The following is a 22,777-nucleotide window of genomic DNA, read 5'->3' as shown; positions in this document are numbered from 1 at the left end:
AATGATGCAACCATGTTATCCAGACTTAAACATCGTTGTATAACCAGACAGGCTCTCTTATTTTCACAAGTTTGCTTTTCTTTATTAAATAATCATTGTATGAAAAAAAAACCCAAAACCCTACATTATCTGAGTAGTAGCACGAGTTCTTAACACCTCAGACACTACGGATCATTCATTATTTTGTTTATGAAATCATACAAAAGCAGGCAAATCTGAAGAGTCACTGAAAAATAGAACATGCACACTCTCAGAATCACGATCACACACTCACTCAACCACTTTTTCAGACAATGAAAATTATTCACAGCTGTAAACACACAGGCAATATCAGACATACAATACCAGTCAAAGGTTTAATTAAAAACAAAAACAAATAATAAAACTACACTTTAATTGAAATGTAAGGAGCTGAAGTCAATAAGCTGAATGAAATAAAAAATGAACAGAAATCTAAAATTGAGTGAAACTGTGAAAGAATAATGTGAATTTCAGTTATGATTTCATTGCAAGCAGCTGTAAATTGTTTCCATAACGGTGACACAAGGACCTCTAACTAAAGATGGAAAGTTTTTCCTGAAGAAAAGCTGTAAAGACGGTCAAGATATCAGTGAGGAGAATTATTACTTCCAACAGAAGAAGGTTCTAGAACTGTACTACTGGAGATTAGGCAGGAAGAAAGATGCCAGGAAAAAACAAGAGGGACATCTGGGCCGCAGAGTCAACCTTGGAAAGGAAATGACGAATTAAAAAATATTTTGAAATTGAAAAAGTGTTGCATAACGTTTGACCAGTAGTGTATGTACACAAGCTCTGTACATGTGGAGGCAAACTGTGCAGATTTCAAATGGTTATTCACACATTTACAACATTCTTCCATCAAAGTCACCAGCATAATTCACAGTCTCGTAGGATTTCTGTTGTGCTTTTTCGCACCGGTCTTTGTTGAATTAAAAACAAACAAACAAACAACAACAACAAACAAACAAAAACACATGAATATTCTTACATGTTTCTATAATAACTCCAATGTGCATCATTACTCAGGAGTCACTGTGCAGGAGACAATGGGGAAATACAAGTTGGTTGTGCTTTGAATATCTTGACATGATACTTTAGCCTCCTGGCAAAAAAATGCTCCAGGTAAGAAAACTACATGAATTCACAAGACTATGAATGTTGACTTATGTTTGGGAGGGGGGGGGGGATTTATTTCTTAAGAGGGATACTTCAGTATTTTGGGACTGACAAGTTTTTAACACCAGTAGCAAGTTAGCTTAGCTTAGCACAAACAAAGTCCACTTATTTGAGCCTCCATCGGTTTTCTGGGAACTTCAGGAAGTTCCTAACTTTTTTCTCAGAACGTTCTAAAGGTAGGTTAACATTCTCTAAAAACATTCTCAAAATGTTGGTTGAGGCAACAGATTATTGATCAAATTTTCAACAGTGTAACCCCAATGCATAATGTTGGCATTAAAACAGTTTTTCAAAGTAAAGTTTAATCTCAATGGAACATGATTTCAAACCCTTGTAACATTTTTGAAATGCTAGATGAAAACATTTTCTTTGACATCAGTAGAATTTGCGGCTAACGCTGGCCTATGTTACAGTCGCTGGGTAGCTTAGCTAGTTGCTGACTGTTGCTTCGTGTTTACTATTCAGACCTGCAAGTGTCATCAGTTTTTTCATTCAGCTCTTGACCAGAAAAGTAGTAAGTGTATTTCTTGCATTTTTAGCTGTTCCTGTCACTTGGGCCGTGAATCATCTTTCATGTTCAGTTAGAATGCCTGCAGGGAAACAGCTGATGACCATTCGTCAATATAAGGCTGCAAACAAACTGATGGCAGTGACATAAACAGGTGGTCTGGTCATGCAGCTTTCAACAATCTCTGCTGCTGCGACAAGACAGACCAGGTCAAGTCAGTTCCTCCAATTATAAGATTTAGTACATTCTAAACTGGCAGGGAACATAAAGGCACCCAGTGCATTGTGGGAATTGAAGGTGTCAGCCTTTGTGACAACCATCTTTTTGCTCATGGTCTATAACTTTTGTACAGAGAAAGTTTGTTTCTTTGTGCTTGGAGAAAGTTTTTCATAGGCACTTTACTAGAACAAACATTTGTGCTGTTACTTGATTAAGGAGTAATAGGGTGTCACATTGTTGGCTCATCCTGTAAAGTACTGCGAACATGATGTTTAGTCAGAAGAGGAAAGTGTTTTTAATGTACTATATGTGGTGAAGTAAGACATGGGGACATTAGGTTTGAATCAAGACTCCGTATGAGCCAACATTTAAACTTCCCTGCTGAGATGCTCCGTCTCAGCATGCACACAATAAAAATTTAAAATAAATGTTGATAGTTTGAAAGATTTTAGACAAGATCTAATACAGAAACTGAAACACAAACATGGGTCCCCTGTCACCTGATCTCTGGTCACTTGCTCTGAGTTGTGTGGGGGATGGGGTGCTGGAGATCCTCTCTGAAAACGGATCACATACACGTCGCCCCCTCTGGGAGACAGCCGAGCTGCTTCTCAATTATACACCGCAGGTAGTTATATCTGCAGGGACCGGGGAGAGGGAGAGAAATCACATACAGCAGAGACGCTCCGTATCAACAGCTATTTGAGCGCTTACACAGGCTTTTTACAACAACTTTAAGCTGTGCTCAAAAAGAGTATTCTACCTTCTCCTGAGCTTCTGCACCTCTCTGTCCTCCTCCTCTTTTAGCTTGGTGATGAAACTCTGCAGGACAGGCATCTCAAACTTGATATACTGCGCCACCTAGTGGAATGGAGGAGGAACATTATGACTGTGGAGAAAAAGAGACGGTATGGCAGATATGTTTAATAAGTGAGCTGAATTACATCGTATGTGACTTCTTCGCCCAGATCCTCCTCCATGAGGAAAAGTTTGCAGACCTGCTCACATGGACCCTGAATTATTCTCAGCACCAGAGGGAAGTCACTCCGCTTCAGTTTCACACGTTCTGGAAAATGAAAAACAAATGCACTTTTAACAGAGCAAATTTACATTCAAATAATGTGCAATTCACATAGGGAAAGCCTGCTGTTACTACACACTCACCTCCGCTAGCATGGACGAGATACAGCGCAAAATCATCTGGGCTGTTTTCAATTTTAAACTTGTTGAGAAGTACTCGCAGCACCTGAGGCGTTGTCATGCAGCTGTTGATGCGGACGTTAGTTACTGAGCCGTAAGCAGGAGTAAAAACAGCTGTCTGAAAGATTAAAAACATTAAGGCATGACTTTATTTTTTCATGTGACATTTGACAAAATTGATGAACAGAACAAGTCAGTTTAAGAAGCAGTGTGCATTATTCACAGGGTTTTTGTTGTACTTTCAAGTGATCCTCTTAAGGACACTCAAGAGGTGAAGCACCTTATGGTTGTAGAAGTGTCCATTGATGGAGAAGCGATGGCGTCGTATCTTCCTCTGATCACTTGGTGATCGCCGCTGGCCTCTTCTTAAAACTCCAGCGTCACTTTTGGTCCTGAGGAGCTGAGCTGAGCTCTCGTTGTCCTCTGTCCAATCAACAAGCTCATATTTATCAGTTATATTCCAGTGTCTTAAATATAATACAACTATTATGAAAAACTCCTAATGCAATACTGCCAAAGATTTTTTTTTGTTGATATCTTGGCAATTAAATAACATCAGAATCATACATTCCATAAAGAAAATGCTATTAAATGTTCACATAAAAAAGGAAACTACAAATATGGGATGATTTTTTTTTCCTATATTATTCAATATCACCTTTGTCACATGTAAACCTTCAGCTGAGAGAATAATACAATAACACAGTAAACACATCTAATCAATAAAGAACTCTTAAAAACTTTGGACAGAAAAAACAAAAAGTTAATTCCTTACTCAGGTGAAGTTGAAAAGTAGCTGGGATTTAATCAGAGATTTAGTTCACAGTCTTCATTAAAAGCTAAACTGATCAGTTTATGTACAGCAACGGTCGACTTTGTGTCGACTGATGTCACAGCGCAAGTAAAACATCTGGAATTCAGTCGCATGTATGTACCATTCTGATGTTGCTCCTGTGGGAGAATTATACATGTTCCCATATTCATACTGTCCATAAACCCACTCACCTTCTGCTTGCTCCTCCATCACACCGTTGCCTTCTGGTACAGGTGGCGTCACTTCCACTGTGGGTGGAGTCTGCTGTGGAGTCTGTTGACCATCTGTGCTGTTTGGGGAACTTTGAAACCAAACATGAAAGGAAAAAGGAGTAAGAGAAATTGGCAAATTGCCAAAATGATAAGGTGTGCAGTGAGATATATACAAGCTCATAATGTGACAGTGTATTTGAGAGTATTGGTATAGCAATATAGCAATATAGCATCTTCCATCCATCCGTTTTCTTCTGCTTAGCCTGTTAAGGGTCGCGGGGGGCTGGAGCCTATCACAGCTGCCTTTGGGCAAGAGGAGGGGTTCACCCTGGACGGGTTGCCAGTCCATGGCAGGGCCAACACAGAGACAGACAACCATTCACACCCACAGTCACACCTATGGTCAATTTAGAGTATCAATCAGCCTCGTCCCCTCTTGATGTCTTTGGACTGTGGGAGGAAGCTGGAGTACCAGAGAGAACCCACACAGGAACAGGGAGAACATGGAGACTCCACACAGAAAGATACAGTGCCCGAGCCGGTACTCAAACCCGGAACCTTCTTGCTGTTAGGCGACAGCGCTAACACTGCACCACCATGCCACCCTGGTGTAGCATCTTATTACAGGTAAAAACTGTCTCTCGACTGAATAAAGACAACACTTGGGGCTGTGGTTATGTCAGTTTTCAACAAGCATTAAATAGAAACCATGGATGATAGTGTCATGCCTGCAGGACCTCCTCACTGTGGAACAAGAATAGTTTTATCTGATGAATCAAATTACAAAGCTGAAAATGGGGCTTCCAGTCAACTGGTGGATTGATCCGTGGAAGCTTGGGGCAAATCTAGAGGAAGAGTTTTGGGCTTAAATGTTCAGATTTGTCTGCGGACTGTAGTCAAATGGCCACCAGTGGAGTGTGTAAATCCATCCATCCATCATCATCTTCCGCTTAGTCCTTACTAGTAAGGGTTGCGGGGGGGCTGGAGCCTATCCCAGCATCTACGGGCGAGAGGTGGGGTTCACCCTGGACAGGTCGCCAGTCCATCGCAGGGCCAACATACAGAGACGAACAACCATTCACACTCACATTCATACCTACGGTCAATTTAGAGAATCCAATCAGCCTAGTCTCCAAATTGCATGTCTTTGGACAGTGGGAAGAAGCCGGAGTACCAGAGAGAACCCACGCAGGCACGGAGAGAACATGCAAACTCCACACAGAAAGATCCCGCGCCCGAGCCGGGACTTGAACCCGGAACCATCTTGCTGTGAGGCCACAGTGCTAACCACTGCACCACCGTGCAGCCCGAGTGTGTATATCTTCCATGAAAATGAAGAGCAACATGAAAAATGTCAACACACATAAATAAGTGAATAAGAAATACAGTAGATTGACAACAGTTACATCCTTGAGTTTTTTTCTCTGCAGGCAAACTAGACTGATAATCTATATTTGCCCCCACTGACCTACAGTATATCACCAGTTCCGGTCAGTGAGGTGTAATTGGATCTGTCTGGACCTCTTACCCTTGACTGTCCAGATTGCAACCCGAGTGCCAGGATGTAGAAGAGGGGGGCGGTCGAATCCGCTCATGGTCATCCTGCATCTGAAGCCTGATTGGTCGGCGCAGACCCCAAAAGATATTCAGTAGGCCTTCAACGATCAGCTCCCCCTCTTCCTGTCAGGAGAGAGCAGCTCTGATCAATGCACACACACATTAAATACAAACAGTGGATGGTTATTATCTGTTTGGCTGCAGCGTCGACAGATTCTGTGAGTTTAACTGCATGAGAGCAAGAAAAAATACCAGCAAACACAAAAACACCCACCCACTGCTGTATAAACCAACCTCTCTGTGCCTGAGCTGTAGATTCTGTCCTTCATAGTAGAGGTTGTAAGTCTTAAGATGAGAGAGGATGGTTGTCCTGGAGACAGAGATGTGCAGTTAGTGAGGTGGAAATATCAGGAAAATACTGGAGATTTTCTTTAACCCATTATATACACATCGTGTGCAGTTTTAACTGTACACTTTCTAAAAATATGAAATCACCCAGTTCTCAAATACTGCATAACCAAGTGATAACAATACAAATGTGACATGACTGCTGTTATGAAAGCAACTGGCAGCTGATTCTTCATTTTGAAAACAACTGCAACATTGTCACCAAGGGAAAAAAATGAGACTCTGACTGAAAGCTTTCTGAGATGGATCTTTGTGTGCTGAAGTATAAATTTGTAATGATATATCTGCACACAAGAGTAGTTAATAGGTCTGCGGCCTGTAAACCCACCAGTGTGGGGCTTTAAAGTCATATTAATGGGTTTAATATGACTTTTTTTCCCCAGGCCAGGCTGTTTGATTTGAGTTAAAAAAAATCATTAGCTAAATCATCTATATGAATTAAGAGTATATAAAATAAATGTGAGACAGCAGAAGTTCATTCTTACTTGCTGATGAACCTGTTCTCTCCAATCTGAACACCGTTTTGTGTATCATCCATTCTCAGCAAGCATGAGAGGGGCTGAGAGAGAAAGACAAAACAGAGGGGGGACAGAGGGAGAGAGAGAGAGAGCGAGAGAGAGAGAGGTTTCATCTCATGACTCCTCATGACCAGCAGCCAGCACAGACACCATCAGAAGAGGAAAGTATTTGAAAGAAGACAAGGTAAAGCTCAGTAACATATCATATCTGTTTGACAATTTTTCTTCTAAAGGCTAATAAACAGTTGAGTCACAACCACATTTCTGCAGTAAATCAAAAGATTTTGTGCTATGTCACAAGGCAGCTGCAGTCCTCTTGCCTCTAGTCTTTCTTTCCTATCAGTCTTCTTTCGCTCTTTTACATATTAACGCACATGCAGCTGTTTTAAATGGCACTCTGCCATCCACCCGCAGAGTTTCCCTTCTGTCTTGTATTTGTGTGTGTTTCTTTGTGCCTCTATAAGGGACGCAGCACAGAAGCTCCAGGAAGGACAAGGACAGGTGCCGGATGCACGGGCCACCTGCTGAAACACATGTAGTTCAGCTTCTTCAACAGTTTTCCCCTCACTTATACTATATTTATCTTTTATCATACAAACATGCAGTCACTACTACTGAGCAGAAAAATTGTTGAAAAATGAAAGACACGATGCTACTCATCCAAGAGGATTCATCTCTCAAAATCCTGAATTATGAGTTTGGACTTTTTACAATCAAAATGAATCTTTTCCTCTGTGAATCACTGCTTTCACACGCATATTTGCTGCTGCTAAACCGTTATTAAGATGTCTTTTGGTAGGCAGACATAAGCACAGCAGATGAAACTGTGATGGAATGTGATTTTAAGGATTTATCCAAGAATAAGACATTTTAAGATGTTAGCAGCATGATGGCCCTATGGACAGCAATTTTGGTCTTTTTAACACTTGAAATATTTCAAGAAGTGTGTGATATCAGGATATCTCTTTGAAAAGTGACAGTATAAATGGAGTACAAGATTATTAATATAATATAGACCACATCCTTTCAACCAAAATTGACATCAGTTTACAGTCCAAAGCATTAGAATTCTAAATGACAATTACAATTTTGATTCACCAATAAAAATTCAAGTAAAAATACAAACGCCCATGCAGGATTCATAATCTAACCCCAGGACAAACCAAGGGAAATATAAAAATACTTTTTTTCTAATATTGCAAATAATTAACAGTGCAAATATACCTGTAGTGATGTGAAACAGTAAGAAAAACTCTTATCACAGGGAGGATTTGAAACGGTATATCTTGGACAATACGATATAGCACAGCAACAGTTGTGGTGGATCAATCCTCCAAAGTCCTGTCACTTCTCCTTTCAAACCAACATTAGCAGAAGTTCAACATTTTCACAGAAAAACTACTAAATAGATAGACGACACACAAAAAGCTGAACAAAACAGTACTTTATGACTAGATACCTCCAAACGAAATGGTTATTTCAGCGGTAACTAACAAGCTGACCCTGCTAAACATCAACGTCAGCAGGTTCGCACACTGTCCCTGAGAGTGTTAACATTCTGATGTTAGCATTTACCTCAAAGACGTGCTATGCAACTTCACCGCGCAGCCAGCATGACACATTTAGCACTGAATGACAATAGTTCTCCAAGGAAGACACGTTTGGGTTGAGTCATCATTCACAGTGGAAATCATGTTGGTATCTAGGTTCATGGTTACATTTTTGTTGCTTAGGAATGCAGTTTATGTGCAGATGACTCTGACAAACGAATACAGGCTTTTAGTTTATTTAAATGTGTCATGCAACTCATTCAAAAGCCCATTCATCACTGATTTTAAGACCATAGTGATAATATATATTCCCTCATTTTTTATTCAGCCTCATGAGCCCAGGCAACAGCCATGCCGATTATTTCTTGCCAAATTCCAAGACAAAGATATATAAAGTGAAAAATCACAAACAATTTGAAGCTGTTGGGCAGGAATTACCCTTTCAAACCTTGTTTTTGAGGGTGAAACCATGACTTCACGTTCAACAAAACTCACCTATATAACACATTCAGTATCTTTATAACAGACACATTTATGGAGCAATACTGAAAGTCAAGTAGACACGCCTACCATTTAAATCTGGTATAAATATCTGTTACAGGGTTGTAAGACCTTGTTCAGTCACCACACGTGCACACATGAAGCCACAGACAGGTAAACTCCGTAGTTATCCACAGGTGTGAGCAGCTTTATCATCCAAGAGATTGTTGCAAGTCTTTTCTTTTACAGCAAATAGCAAACAGACAGGGAAGGGGGGGGGGGGTGTTTAAAGGAAATGCTCCCCTTCCGCTATATGACTTCCTCCTTTACTCAGTCAGTCACACAGGAAACTGACAGTAGCCTTTACACAGCCCAAAATTTCCTCAATTCAAACAGCACAGATAAATCATCACCCGCACCGTGATAGTTTTACACTCACTACACGCACGAGCAGAAACAATAACACCCGAACAGATTATAATGTACTCAAAAGCTGGCAAACTGAGTGAGTTACAAAACACCAAAACAGTGCTGATAAATACCCTGTCAATCTCTGAAACAAATGTGTTGACTGATTGTGGATGAATTAAATATTTAACACTAATCAGCACAGGCCCCTGCCAAGGTCTATCAATATTTCAGCACTTATATCAGGCCCAGTCAAGCTTTAACAGGACCATTGACCTACACACAATGGAGATCATTAGTCTTTAATACAGCTGTCTTAGCCAAGGGCAGCCATGCTTGTAGTCTTATTTATATGTGATGCAAGTGGAATGAAACAGATGCTGTTAAACTGAGACAGTGTTACATTTGTTTGGCTAATCACAAGACAGATGTGAACTTCAAGTCAACTAAATTGCCATCTGATAGCAAAATTGATTCCGATGTTACCGCAGGCTCCTGAAATAAAGATCAAACTGGACATTTAACCTTCACACACTAACAAACACAACAGGAATGAAACTAGAAACTTAAACTGGTTGCAGAGAAATAAACATTTAGGTGTGATAAGGATATATTTCTATTAGTGATGAATATTTCTCCACTAAAGCACATCAGCTTTCTCTTATCTGCAGGATATTGGTCCCTCTTGTTGTTACAGATTTTCCCTATGATAAGAATTTTTCAAATAGTGAATACAGTACCACTATACATAATGTCACAGCTTGAGTGATATGATATGATGAAAGAAAAATCATTCAAACAAGACTAAAATATTACAGCTGAACCAATGCTGGAATTCTGGGGCCAATCTCATTACAGGAAAGTAAAAAACAAAACAAAAAACAGATGAATATATCACACTAAACTGTAAGTTTAAGTTCAAGTATAATTTAGAGTGTTATTTATCATATTCATTACTTTTTTGGTAAGTTTATTTGCTTTGAATGTACTTTGTTGCATTTCTGCTAAACCAACAACTTTATTGTGCTTTAAGACTCATATTGCAGCTTTGTTCATAACCATAATTGTTGCTGACTGAAGTCAAATAAGAAACAATTCTTCCTCTCATAACAACATCTACGGCACTAATCACACTGCTACAGTAACAGTCAAACGCTACAAATTTTGCTGCTGCAGAGTCATGGGATGAAAGGCGTCTGCCATGAACATTCAGGGGAAATGTTCAATGTGCTCAGTGGCGAACTAAAATTTTGCCTTTTACCATGCAAACTGTAAATACAATAACTGGAAAAGTGTAATTCATAGTTAATACATTTGGCTCCACTAGTGAATAGATACGATTCTATTAGTTTGAAAAGATATCAGTGTCAGTATCAATTGTGCTCACTGTTCCAATTATTTGCCAAATTTCTTATTGATTCCTGATTAAATATCTGTGTAGAAAAATAGGTTTTCAGCCAAGGTTTACACTATTTTACTATGTCTGAGTCTAAACCATATGTAGAAACACTGTGGACTAAAGGTATGAGTGTCTGCCTTTTACATTTGAACCAAAAAAATGACATTGCAGTTTTTCCCTTTCCATGGGGTGACATCATTTTTTAACCAGGAGCATCTGTTAGAGAAACACGCCAGCATTGATAAGCTCCCAACAAGCAATCAATGAGGATTCTCAGAGTTAAAGATACCAGTGCTCTAACTATCCAAATTCCCATTCCATCCATATTCCCTAGCACTACTCTGTTTTCCTTCAATGGATGGAAAACACAAACAAAAACCTAAAAAGGTTGGGTTTTCATAAGGAAAGAGCAACACTAACTTTAACATTTGGTGCACCTTCACAACATTGTCTCTTAAATCCTACAGACTACTTTGATGTGTCGGCTGTTCATTATAACTGGAGGATTATGTCTCTGTGGAAAATCTCTGGATGACATTACTGGAGTTGTACTGACCCACAGCTGACCCAGTTCTGTTTCAGATCAGGAAGCTGCTCTGAACAACAGTCCGAATGTAGCTCTCAGTGGCTCAGAGAAATCCCCTGTGGCTCATTACACGGTCAGACAGTCCTCCATCTCCCCCTTGTCTCGGCCACTCTCATCTACTCGCTATTTCATATCACACACTACAACAGTGATACTTGTTAGCAACAGTCCTATTGTTCTGATTAGGAAAGTTTTTCCTCTCTGCTGCCCATCTGGTTTTCCCATTCGTGCTTGCTCTCATTTGTGCTTTGCTGTGAATGCGTGAAAACTCATGACCAAACTTCCTGACTTCCCTTTCTCATTGACACACAAGCCTGCTTGTTTTCTGTCCTCTTGCCCCCGTCTTTCCTAGTGACAAATGGCTCCAAAACCTCCTTCTGTCCGCTTTTAAACCTCACTCTCCACGCCTCCCCATTACCACAACCCTGCCTCGCTATTGTCATCATTGTCATAGCAACACCAAAAAACATCTGAGCTCCAGCAATGATCCCAGGAACACGGAGCCAAAAATAGTTTGTTTCTCCTGCTTCTTCTTAGACATAAACCATGCCAGCCTATAATTCTCAGTCATGCAAAAACTATTCTCACTGCTCTGTGGCTGCACATTTCACATTTAAAGATCAGTTAGAATCTCTGTGGCCAGTCCATTAGGTACATGCAACTCATGCTACAGCTCTCTGAATAATTCTCATCTCAAAATGTTGGCTGCTTGATTAAGAGGTGTTGAATTAATGCTGGTGTCACCACTGATGCTATAGATTGTGATGCCTTGTTTCTAATATCTTGTCCACAGTGAGGACACACTGCATCTTATGAACAACTACTTTAAATAACCCAAATAATTAAACGTGTAACTGTTTCAACAAGAAGTAAACAATTAAACCTTCATAGCAGTAGGATTTAATGCATAGCTGTTGTATTAGACTGCATCGTTTGGGTTAAAGTGAGCTAGCTAATAAACTCAGGGTGGATTAGAGCCCTAAATATTAGTTTCTGGCAGATGGTTTATCCTAGAGCAGTCAATAGGTCTAGCCAGCCTTGGTGTGCTGAGGGGAATCTTAACTATCTACTGCTTGTTATGTAACCTGTTTTACTAATACAAGGCTATGCACATCCCTTTTCAGGATATAACTATGATAAAATAAAGAATTTCCATCTATTTCTAATCAAGGTTCACACTGGACACCCTCATAAAGTGATTTAGAGCCCCCTTAGCATCATTGTATGGGAAGAAAACCCCACAACATTTGCGAGATTTGAGTGGATATGTGGTAGTGACGCTTTTACAAACGGAATAGTAATGGTTATTTTGCCTTAAAATATTCTCTGCGCCCAGTATTGTAAAAAAAACAAACAAACAAACAAACAATCATTCTGGCTATCAAACTACACCCCCGCTCCTGTAGTCACATCAACCCACAGACATCACGAGCAGCCTACTTAGCTACACCGCCGCTGCTGTCTGGCTCCTGCGGAGTTTAGGGGGTTCCTCTCCGGGCTTCGGGCTCAGGTTCTCCGGTTGTTGTCCTCCTCCTCCTCCTCCTCCCCTTCATTCGTCGGGTCTGAGCCGCCAGTTAACCGGTCAGCTCCTCCGTTCGCCTCGCTTCTTTTCTTTTTTTTTCCTCCAGCCGTTGGGACACGGAGAGTGAGGCGAGCGCGCGCATCTAAGATCTATCGTGATCAGCGAGAGCGCGAGAGAGCTGCCCATCTGTTGTGGCGGAGCTCGCGAGGCACCATCCTCGGCTGACAGCCAATCAGAGAGCGGGACTGACGCCCCTTTGTTCGCGCTGCGTGCGGAGATGAATGAAAACTCGCAAACAATAGCGGAAGCAGCGCACAACGACCAAGCTCGGTGTTTCCATGAGGCGGACGAACGGCTGCAGTGGACGGGAAGTTTCCTTGTCACAGTGCGACAGCACTTGTTCAATTGGAGGTCTAAAATAGAGTCACAGAATAATTAGCTTTTAAATTGGGCGTAGAAAATGCCATTCTAGAGGAAAACGAACGTGAAGAAACATGAAAATAAAATGGGAACGTGTCACGGTGTTAGCTAAAGGGGTTCAGCATTTCTAATTAACTCAAACTTTTACATATAACTTAACACTTAACTGAGATTTTTTTTGGGTCTATTTAAAAAAAAAAAAGGTTATTCAGTCTAGAGATCGCTTAGATGCTCTAGTTTGAGACAACCGTATTTAAGTAGAAAGTACAGGTCCTCCATTGTAAATGGGTTAAGACTAAGTTATCCAGTAAATTAGAGGTATTTCTACTACTATCCACCTCTGGTATCCTTCAATGAACAGTAAATTCTGCTGAGAAATTTAATACTGGTTTGACCAAGTGAAGTTCATCATTGCCACCCATTTCAGCAAGGAAAAGAATAAAATTAAAAGTTGAAAATGATCAATGAAATGATAATGAATGATCCACTTTGAAATTCTGATTAAAGGCAAATAATTTGACAAAATATGTATTACAGTACAAATGACTATAACAACATGATTGGATTTAGTCACTGATGTTAGTTTGGGGCACTTTATTTTTGTAATTTTTTTTCTGTTAAGATGACTTCCAGTTGGAAAAATGCTGTATTGAAGCGTAAACATTGTTGCTTGCTGTATTTTTACAGATAAAAAAAAAACAGAAACTGGAAGAGTAAATAAAAATTTAGGTGATGTACTGTAGCTGAATGACTCTAAAAACTGAATTCTGAAAATTTCACGATGACCATAAAACACACAGCACTGAAGACGATGAAGTGACGTGAATAAATTTGCTCAGACTATCCTGTTGTTCAACATAGGAGTGCAAAAAAAAAAAATCAGATAAAGTGATTAAAAATATTTCGACAAGACAACCAATAGTTCATTCTTTAGTGTCACAATCTGACAGGTCAAAGACTTTGGTGCAACACTGACACAGTGATGCTACAAAGATAGAAGAGGTGAAAAGATGCTGCACATCTTGGTTTTTGAGATACCTGAGGGAAATGAGAGCAAACAGATCGAGCAACCAATGAAGACAAAAGACTGCATACATTCTGTAACATCTTATTAAATAGTATTAGGAACAAAGAATAAAACATTTTGATGCTACGATTAGTTTACACAATTTATCTTCCAGGATGTTTAGCAAACTTTACTCCATTAAATATACATTTATTTTTTTATTCCTTTTTTTTTTTTTTTTTTTTTTTTTTTTACATCTATTTAAATTTTCTCAGCTTGTTCATTGATTTGTACTGGTAATGTGTTAACATGAACAGAAAGCAATGTTAGAGTAAAAAAATACAATATGAAAACTTCCTAAAAATACAAACCAAAAGATTTCACCAAACCACAGACTTAAAATAGGATCAAGATGTATTTACTTATTTTTAAATAAGAAGTACAACAAAATGGTGTGCTTTCCAGCATGATTTAAGATTAAAAGTTATGATTTCTTCTTTACAAATATTTGCTTGCAAAAAACATAAAAAGAATGTATAAAAAAATGTATAAAGATAAAACACTTAATACATCAAAGTATATTCTACAGGTAGCACCCCCTTCAAAATAACTGAAAGGGATCAATGTGTGTTACACACCCCCTGGACACCTTCTTAAGAGTCATCTGGTAGTTCAACTGACTTGTATGTAATTCAAGCCAGTAAACCATCAAGAAAAGACATCTTGTCTTGTTAAAGTGTCTGATGGCCCAATTCTGTCACAATTTTGAGTGATTAAAAAAACACATTTATCCGTTCAAATCCAATCAAGAGGAAACAGGCACAGATAAAGGCATCCAAGTCTCATCTCGCTGTCTCAACCAACTCTTAATAAGGTGACCAGCCATTCTTTTTCTCCTGCATCCAGAAACATCAACAGTAAGAATTCCTGGGGAGGAAATGAGGTACACTAAATATGACAGAACACTGGTATATTTTTTACTGCAGGACCAGGGAGGGGGCTGAAAATAGATGGTGAGGAGAAGACAGGAGATGAAGTAAGGAAGTGCTGGTTGCATGTACATGATACAACAGAAAACAAGGTCACATGTCATACAAGTGATTAGAATGTGCGCAGGAAAAGTAATAGACTACAAGGGCCGAAAAAGTGACCTCTGCTTTTTCATTCCTGCTCACTGAGCGGGGAAGTCAAAATAAATCTGGTGCGTCACTTTGCTAATTTAACTAATCAGCAGTTAGGACACTGCTGCTAAAGCTCACTCCCTGCACACATTAGAGCTCTCTAGCTTGCCAAAATATCAAAGGGTTCATCAACTTGTCATCAGGTCAATGTAAAATGTTCCTCAGTGATTAGAAATCTGGATAAGCATGCGTCAGGTGAGTGAGCAGTGTTCACTATGACCCTGATCTCGTTGGCACCTTTACATGTGCAAAAACAGCACTTGTAGTAAAACATCTATTTCAATATCCAGCTCAACATTTACAATTTTTCTCTCAAAAAGTGATGTCAATGGAATGAAAGCAGCGTACATCAAACATTAGAAACTACCTTTTAGAAAAAGTTACGTTAGAGTTTCTAAAAGCACCGACTGTAGCTGAGGCTGGAGGAGGTCGATCGCCACACTCGTCTTTACAGGGCAGTAAACTAATAAATAGACTTTCAAACATTGTGCAAGAGACACATAGACCTGCTTCAAACAATCATTAAGTATAAACTTTCTTCCCATAAATAAATATATATAGATCTCACTGAAGAAATATAAAAAGTTGGGATAAATTTTCAAATTTTTTGATAAGGTCAATTTTTTAAAAATAAAATTAAAAAAGGGGTTTTGGTATAAAGTAACAGAACAATAAGTGGACAAATAAGAACATTTAGATTTTTGGTTTCTTTAAAAATCTCTGGCTAAATATTTTGTACTTTTCTTTACGTTTTTAGTTTTCTCATTGTGCTACTTTTTTTCTTTCTTTTTTTTTTTTAATTTCTACAACATCGTAATGTTACAAACTTTTTCTGATGCGTTCAATTTCTCAGTGTAAAACAGAGAGGCACACGGTCAAATCAGAGGTGATGACACCTCTGTCCATTACGCTGTTTCTGAACCTCCGTTATTCAGCTTGTTTTTGTGCTGCCACGGTCTGAACTACAACATACAGCTGGAAACTACACGGAAGTTTGGGCGACGCGATGGGAGGAGAAGGAATGCGAGGGAAGGCAGCACTACTGGATACATGAAAATTGTTGATGATTGATGGCATCAGCAACCCAGAGAACAAAAGAATGAAATAACTCTCTAAACAGCTTATCGTCTTTGAATAGCCAAACTAAATTACACTCCTGGCACAATGATGACCGCAAGTAAATCTCAGAATTACAAATACCAGAGAAATATTACTACACCATGGATTCGTGGTGTATTCTATGTTTTTTGTTGTTGTTGTTGTTGCAGAGATTCTGTATGTGTTAATGTAGGATTTTTTTTACTGCAAAAATGTAACAGAAGATCCATGCAGAGGATCAGGGTGCCCTGCATCAGAGACAGGATACAGAGCATTTAAATCCATCTTTTTAAAAACCTCCTATTTATGCACACAAGCTTTCTAATCCCCCTAAAAGGGCCACATTTCTGTTAGTATGTGCCATTACTTTTGCAAAATGGACTGCTGTTGTCACGACAGTACAGGATAATGATGTTAATGATGTAAGTGCCAACATATATTAGAAGAGACATGTAATAAAGTAATTATCAGAACAGGTGATAAATGAGATGATGGTGTGCTGTTTTACAGTTAGTAAATGACGGATAATACTGACACAATTAACAGATGTAAACTGGTGAGTTTTTCGCCCGTTTTCATAGGCTCTTCAGGTATTTCAGCACACCACGATATAAAACATCTTTATGTAATAGAGTGCCAATACAGGTTGTGTTTTTTTTCTTTTCTTGTTCTTTTTTCCCCTCTTTTTCTACAGGAGAGGGTCCCATTAACTGCTAAAAGTATTCTGAGGAGCTGCGGAGTGACATTCTTATTCGGAACTCAGGAGGCAGATAGTGCAAAAAACAAATTTCACAATCACTGTGCATGGCGAGAGGGCACCTGAAAAACCATTGTCATCAACCTGCATCAACCTTACATGCATCTGAGAGCTCGAGCTACCTCTGGAGAGGCCATTGGTGTGTGTCCATGTGTGTATCTGAGGTGGTTGCATACAAATGATTGATAGAGAATTTCTTATTTGCATAATGTTCAATTGGCATAATCCTTGTGCATTTTGATTATAGAAACAATGCGGGCAGAACAAGTTAGCAGTGATTTGGAGGTGGCGAATCACCGAACATTCAGCTCGGACTGTTTGACACCTGTCAATCTCCGTATGGATTAAAGTGCAAGTAAAGAGATGCACAAACCCTCTTTTTTTTGTATACTAAACACTCATGTATACACACCAACTAAACCCCACACGGTGACATCTTCTAAAGCATGCTGTGACTTGCTATAGCATGCTTAAAATAGCATAGTGGAAAGTGACACAAGCTAAAGAAAACACATACTGATAGGGGTTGGTGCTTCACATTGTCTTCCACATGATCCCAAATCCTGCACAGTTTCTGTCCTCCACTCTCCCATCCTTTTATCTTAGTGTACCATCCCTTGCTCCCCAAATTCAGACAGAATTAGCATTTTTCAGTGAACAGCACAATGGCTATACCCGACTCTCCCCTGGCGCTATGCCTCCTTCCCCTCCTATTCCTCCTCCCTTCACTGTATCCCCATGTCCCATTCTGCTCCGACAAGCATCCTGTAGCCTCCCCCACTGATATCCTGTGAAGGTGGGGCTGATGGGGACATATTTGAACATGGGATATCTGCGGATAAAGTCCATTCCAAAGGGCAGGTCGTAAGATCTCATCCCCTCCAGTTCTGCTGCACTGAGACCAGAGCCGCGCTTCAGCCTTCGGATGCCTCGTTCTTCAGGTGAACCTGAGGAGAAAGGGGAGATTATTATGATGGCAACAGAAATGCAAGTTGCAGTATGATCTTTTAATAAAAGAGAAAGTCAACATTTTAAAAGGGAAATCCTGAAGCACAACTAATCCTTGAGGGTTCACACATCCCTCCACCATCCTTGTAGTGTAGTGTATTTCTGGGAGCACATTAGATCTAGAAAATAACCTCTCTGCCTGTATACACCCTAGCAACCCCAGTGGGCTCGGCTACCATTCACGTTTGACCAGTTATCAGTACCTGGAACTCTTCATCAGTAGATAACAGCGCTTTTTGTGTTTCTTCATTGTCTCTATATAATAAGTCTAAACTACTCAACTTCAAGGCATGATGCTGGCATTAGCTGCAGCTGCTGTTGGGGACTTTTAGGCTCGGGAATGTGATGTACTCTTGAGTACAGTATGTTTTGTGTTTGACTGGCCGATTCCTCAGGTCAGATGAGTTCCCATGGCCAGCTTTAAATTCAGCATTAAAATTATTGAAGAGAACACTGTCTGGGTCCAATTCTGAAAAGTGTAACCACACTAGAGATGTCACATAATCTCTTCAAAATACTCCCCTCCAACTTGACACAGACTCAAAGGATTTTTTGTAAACTTTGTACATGTTGTTTCACTATGTATTTCTATACACCACCAGTTTAACAAAAGTTAGAAACAGTGGCAGATTGATGGTCTCACCTGGAATTGTATTGTCCAAAATGAAAGCGACAGAACCTCCAACAAACATGGCAGTGGTGAGCAGCACATTCAACACTTGGTCAATCTCAACTATTCCTGAAAGCGGGGATGAGAAAAAAAATGACATGTTAGATCAAATTAATTAATGTTATTTTGGGTAAAAAGGTGATTTAGTGACTGAACCCCTAATTCCTCCTGATGGCCCTGCGACCCGTCCAAGGTGAACCCCGCTTCTCGCCCAATGTTGGCTGGGAGAGGCTCCAGCCACAATATGACATGTGCATAGCCAACGAATGATGGCCAGAGCACATTTAAAGCCCCACCATGTTATTTAAAGCAACAGCGGCCTCTGAAACCAAAAATGATAACTGCAGGACACTGGTGCATAACATCCTGTTGATGTCTGAACTGCAAAGTCACTTTCATCAAGATAAAGCTATCATGTTAACCTGTTAACATATGTGTAGTTGACATGCTACTGTCTCTCTTCTCACCTGTGACCAGCGGGTTCTGTTTGAGGTAGCTCGGCAGCATCAGGCCAAAGAAGATGGAAAAGCCCAGGACAAAGAGGTTTCTGGAGGAGTTGAGGTCAACGAACTGCAGGTTGGACAGTCCCACTGCTGTGATCATGCCAAACAAGGTGCAGAAAAGAGCTCCCAGGACGGGGTCAGGCAGGGAGGCAAACAGGGCGCTGAATTTACCCACAAGCCCCAGCAGCAGCATCATGGCAGCTCCATACTGGATCACACGTCTGCTGCCCACCTGGAGATCCAAGCAGAGACCAGGGGAGGGTGAAGTGAATGGTATGAAGGAGTCAGGTTACTTTCATAATCTAAATTCCAGCTCTTTCATCTCCACAGTCAGCTCCTGTTTGCACATTACTGAGGATTTGGCAGCCTGACCCGGCACAGCAAGCGTAGCGGGCAACAAGTCAAATTCAGCACTTATTTATCATTCTCTCCCACCCCAAACTGGAAAGACAAGTACTTCACTGTGGGTTGGAAAAATTTGGAAATACAAAGTCAAAGTCAAATAAAAGTCAGTTCGTGCTGAGTGCCGACTGTGGTATATTATGTACCCTGAAATAATGACTACCTGAGTATGTGCTCTAGTACTGCCTGGAGACCCAACATTAATTGGCACCTTTAATTTTGCTGTGAACTGGAAAAGGTGGATGAAAAAAACAAAAAAAAAACAACTGCAGGTCCAAATCCTGAAAGACTGAGACAGAGTCAACAAAGAAAGCTGAAAGTAGATAAAAGCAGAACTGCAAAGTGCCTGTGGATTAATAAATATAGGGCTGGTATGAAGACCTGGATTATACCAGACAATGCTCTTTTGTAAAACAGGACACTTTTAAAAAAAAAATTCTGGATTCACGAGGAAGTAATGCAGCACGGAATGAAAACGTCTTTTGTGAACTTAAGACAGTAAATGCATTGCAAACTATTCGCACTAAGTATTAGTTTTCACTGCGGGAAAGGATAAGACACAAAAATCAGTAGAGCTCTATTACTGCAGTGGCATGAATGGTAATGTTGTTTGCAGGTGCAGCCGTGACTGGACACTCATCGGAGGTGGGAGGAGTTATAAAAAAGCAGTCCCATGCAGGGTTCTAGTGCGTGTGGGGGGGGAATATGATGGTGTAATCCAATATCAGTAACGACAGAGCACAATTGGAATTTTATGACTTGACAAAAAAAAAGAAAAAAAAAGAAAGGCAGAAGAGGAGTTACCTTTGTTATTCCCAGAACGCCGATATTTGGACTGGAGGAGGTGGAACCGTTTCCTGTCCCAAAAAGACCATCTAACACACAGGAAATGCCCTCAACAAATATCCCCCTGGAGAGACGCAAAATAAACAACCCAATTACAGTATCTGCAACGCTGGCAATTGCCTGCGCTCCGATTCATTAACAAGCAGGGTCATACTGAATAAGGGAAAAAAGAAGGGAAGGGAAAAAAAGAAGGGAAAAGAAAGTCACCTATTGATGGCATGGATGGGAGGAGGAGGAGCACAAGAGAGACGGGCACAGGCGTAGTAATCTCCAATGGATTCGATGATGCTGGACACCACTGCGCTCATCATGCCGATCACACCTGCCGCTGTTACAGTAGGAAACCCCCACTGGACTGGAGGGGTACAGACATGGCAAGGGTCAAGAACAGGGAATGTCCTCAAAATAACCTTTCAAATCATCACAAACAAAAAGGGCTACGTTTGCCCTGTCATTAGATGGTGCTTCAGCCTGTACTTTACCTACATATTTTTGAAATTGGATCTCATGGGATCCATTTAAAGTAACAGGCTGTGCTGAATGTGGGTGACTGTGTGAATCCAGCTAAAATGCTTCTGTGCGCTGCAAGATTTCCAAGTGCGGCCCGACTGATGAGAGATTTTTGGACAGATACCCATTTTAGAGCAGGAAAAAAAAAAAAAAGACTGATTACAATATTTGCAACCGATATGGTGAATTTTTGCGCAGGACTGAAAATATCCCCTTTCTACGGTTATTGTGCACCAATTTCATGATTTTGTCATACTTGACCAATTAAGTAAAGACAAAAATTAATTAAAAAAAAATACATAGGGCAGAGGCATAGGGGGCGTGCTCTCTGCTGGACACACCCCATTACATCATTTTCCCCCCCAGAGGCATTGTTTTCTTCAATTTATGTGCAATAAAAAACTTCTTCTTTTTTTAATATCAGCGTATATCAGAAAACATATACACGTATACAATATAACTGTGATGGGCCAATAATGGCTGATATATCAGTCAGGCCCTATTTCTTTATCTTTTCCAAGACTGACCACTATGTGGTTAGGACGGCAAGGCAAGGCAAATTTATTTGTATAGCACCATTCATACACAGGGCAATTCATAAAGCTTTACAGAGGGAAAGAGAAATTGAAAGTTAGAATCAGTTTCAAATCAAAAACATGAATTAAAACATTCAAAAATCCTTTAAAATCAATTAAACAGTTTAAGATCACTTCGACAGCAGACAAATCAATATTAAATCAATCCATCAATACCAAATCACCCAGATCAATCCCAAATCAATACTATAAGAAGGCTGCAGTAAACAGCAGTGTTTTCAGCCCTGATTTAAATGAGCTGGGAGTTTGTGCCCCCCACAGAGATGCAGGGAGTTTGTTCCACAGGTGTGGACCACAGAAGCTGAAAGCAGCTTCACCCTGTTTGGTTCTGACCCTGGGGACGCTGAGTAGACCTGTCCCTGATGACCTGAGGGGTCTGGATGCTTCATACCCAGTCAGCAGGTCTGACATGTATTTCGGCTCAAGCCGATTTAGTGACTTATAGACCAGTAACAGGATTTTGAACTCAATCCTTTGACACACAGGGAGCCAGTGCAGTGATTTAAGAACAGGTGTAATGTGGTCCATTTTCTTACTGTTGGTCAGGACTCTGGCAGCAGCATTTTGGATGAGCTGCAGGTGCTTGATTGATTTTTTACGGAGACCTGTAAAGACACCATTACAATAATGTAGCCTACTAAGAATAAATGCATGGATGAGTTTTTCCATGTCTTGTTTAGAGAGAAATCCTTTAATTCGTGCAATGTTTTTGAGATGATAATAGGCTGATTTAGTGATCGTTTTTATGTGGCTCTTAAAATTCAGGTCTGAGTCCATAACAACACCAAGGTTTCTAGCTTGGTCAGTGGTTTGCAGTGTCATTCAGTCAAGTTGGCTGCTGACCTTAAGCCTTGCGTTTTTTGGACCAAACACAATGACTTCTGTCTTTTCTGCACTGAGCTGGAGAAAATTCTGGCCCATCCACTGATTGACCTGTAGGATACAGTCACTCAGTGAATGCAGTGGACTGTAATCGCATGGCGACACTGTAATATAAAGTTGTGTGTCATCAGCATATGAGTGGTAAGAGATGTTATGGTGCTCTATGACCTGGGCCAGTGGGAGCATATATATGTTGAACAAAAGTGGCCCAAGAATAGAGCCTTGCGGGACCCCACGTCATCCTTGTTCGCTCAGATTCACAGTTCCCAAGCGAGACAAAGAAGTCACGATCTTCGAAGTAAGATCTGAGCCAATTTAGC

General features: G+C 40.3%; 2 protein-coding genes across 8 annotated transcripts in view; both read right to left on the bottom strand.

Annotated features, from left to right (window-relative positions):
* Positions 1 to 96: 96 nt before the first annotated feature.
* On the bottom strand, positions 97 to 12,765 carry rassf2b (Ras association domain family member 2b). Of its 2 annotated transcripts, none has more exons than XM_086206562.1 (10): positions 8,754 to 9,134; positions 6,601 to 6,674; positions 6,002 to 6,077; positions 5,679 to 5,830; positions 4,130 to 4,239; positions 3,405 to 3,547; positions 3,089 to 3,242; positions 2,869 to 2,990; positions 2,688 to 2,785; positions 97 to 2,562 (listed from the first exon to the last, which is right to left on the bottom strand). In XM_086206562.1, exons 1-10 carry the CDS (start codon positions 8,754 to 8,756, stop codon positions 2,493 to 2,495), a joined length of 1,002 nt encoding a protein of 333 aa, XP_086062688.1. In that variant the 5' UTR covers positions 8,757 to 9,134; the 3' UTR covers positions 97 to 2,492. The 2 variants fall into 2 exon arrangements, with proteins under 2 accessions (XP_086062688.1, XP_086062689.1); XM_086206563.1 differs by lacking the exon at positions 8,754 to 9,134 and adding an exon at positions 12,497 to 12,765 and having other exon boundaries at positions 99 to 2,562.
* Positions 12,766 to 14,421: 1,656 nt separating this feature from the next.
* Positions 14,422 to 22,777, bottom strand: part of slc23a2 (solute carrier family 23 member 2) — a 42,386-nt gene continuing 34,030 nt past the window's right edge. For all 6 annotated transcript variants that reach the window (XM_086206555.1, XM_086206557.1, XM_086206556.1 and 3 more), the window contains 5 exons: positions 20,677 to 20,824; positions 20,428 to 20,533; positions 19,186 to 19,453; positions 18,692 to 18,787; positions 14,422 to 17,987 (listed from right to left, as the gene is read on the bottom strand). In XM_086206555.1, coding sequence (XP_086062681.1) covers positions 17,710 to 17,987; positions 18,692 to 18,787; positions 19,186 to 19,453; positions 20,428 to 20,533; positions 20,677 to 20,824 — 896 coding nt within the window. In that variant the 3' untranslated portion in view covers positions 14,422 to 17,709. The remainder of the gene's footprint in view (positions 17,988 to 18,691; positions 18,788 to 19,185; positions 19,454 to 20,427; positions 20,534 to 20,676; positions 20,825 to 22,777) is intronic.

This window comes from Aulostomus chinensis, chromosome 6 (assembly GCF_037954235.1).
Source record: "Aulostomus chinensis isolate RoL2024-O1b breed Wild chromosome 6, RoL_Achi_v1.0, whole genome shotgun sequence".
Classification (NCBI taxonomy): Eukaryota; Metazoa; Chordata; class Actinopteri; order Syngnathiformes; family Aulostomidae; genus Aulostomus; species Aulostomus chinensis.
This window is presented reverse-complemented; position numbering and strand designations above follow the sequence as displayed.

Bases quoted from the DNA above. Each gene is read 5' to 3' on its own strand.
- rassf2b (XM_086206562.1), bottom strand. The intron at 3,548-4,129 runs GTGAGTGGGTTT...TTGATTGGACAG, and splicing joins GATGGAGGAGCAAGCAGAAG to AGGACAACGAGAGCTCAGCT. The intron at 3,243-3,404 runs GTGCTTCACCTC...TTAATCTTTCAG, and splicing joins GACACTTCTACAACCATAAG to ACAGCTGTTTTTACTCCTGC.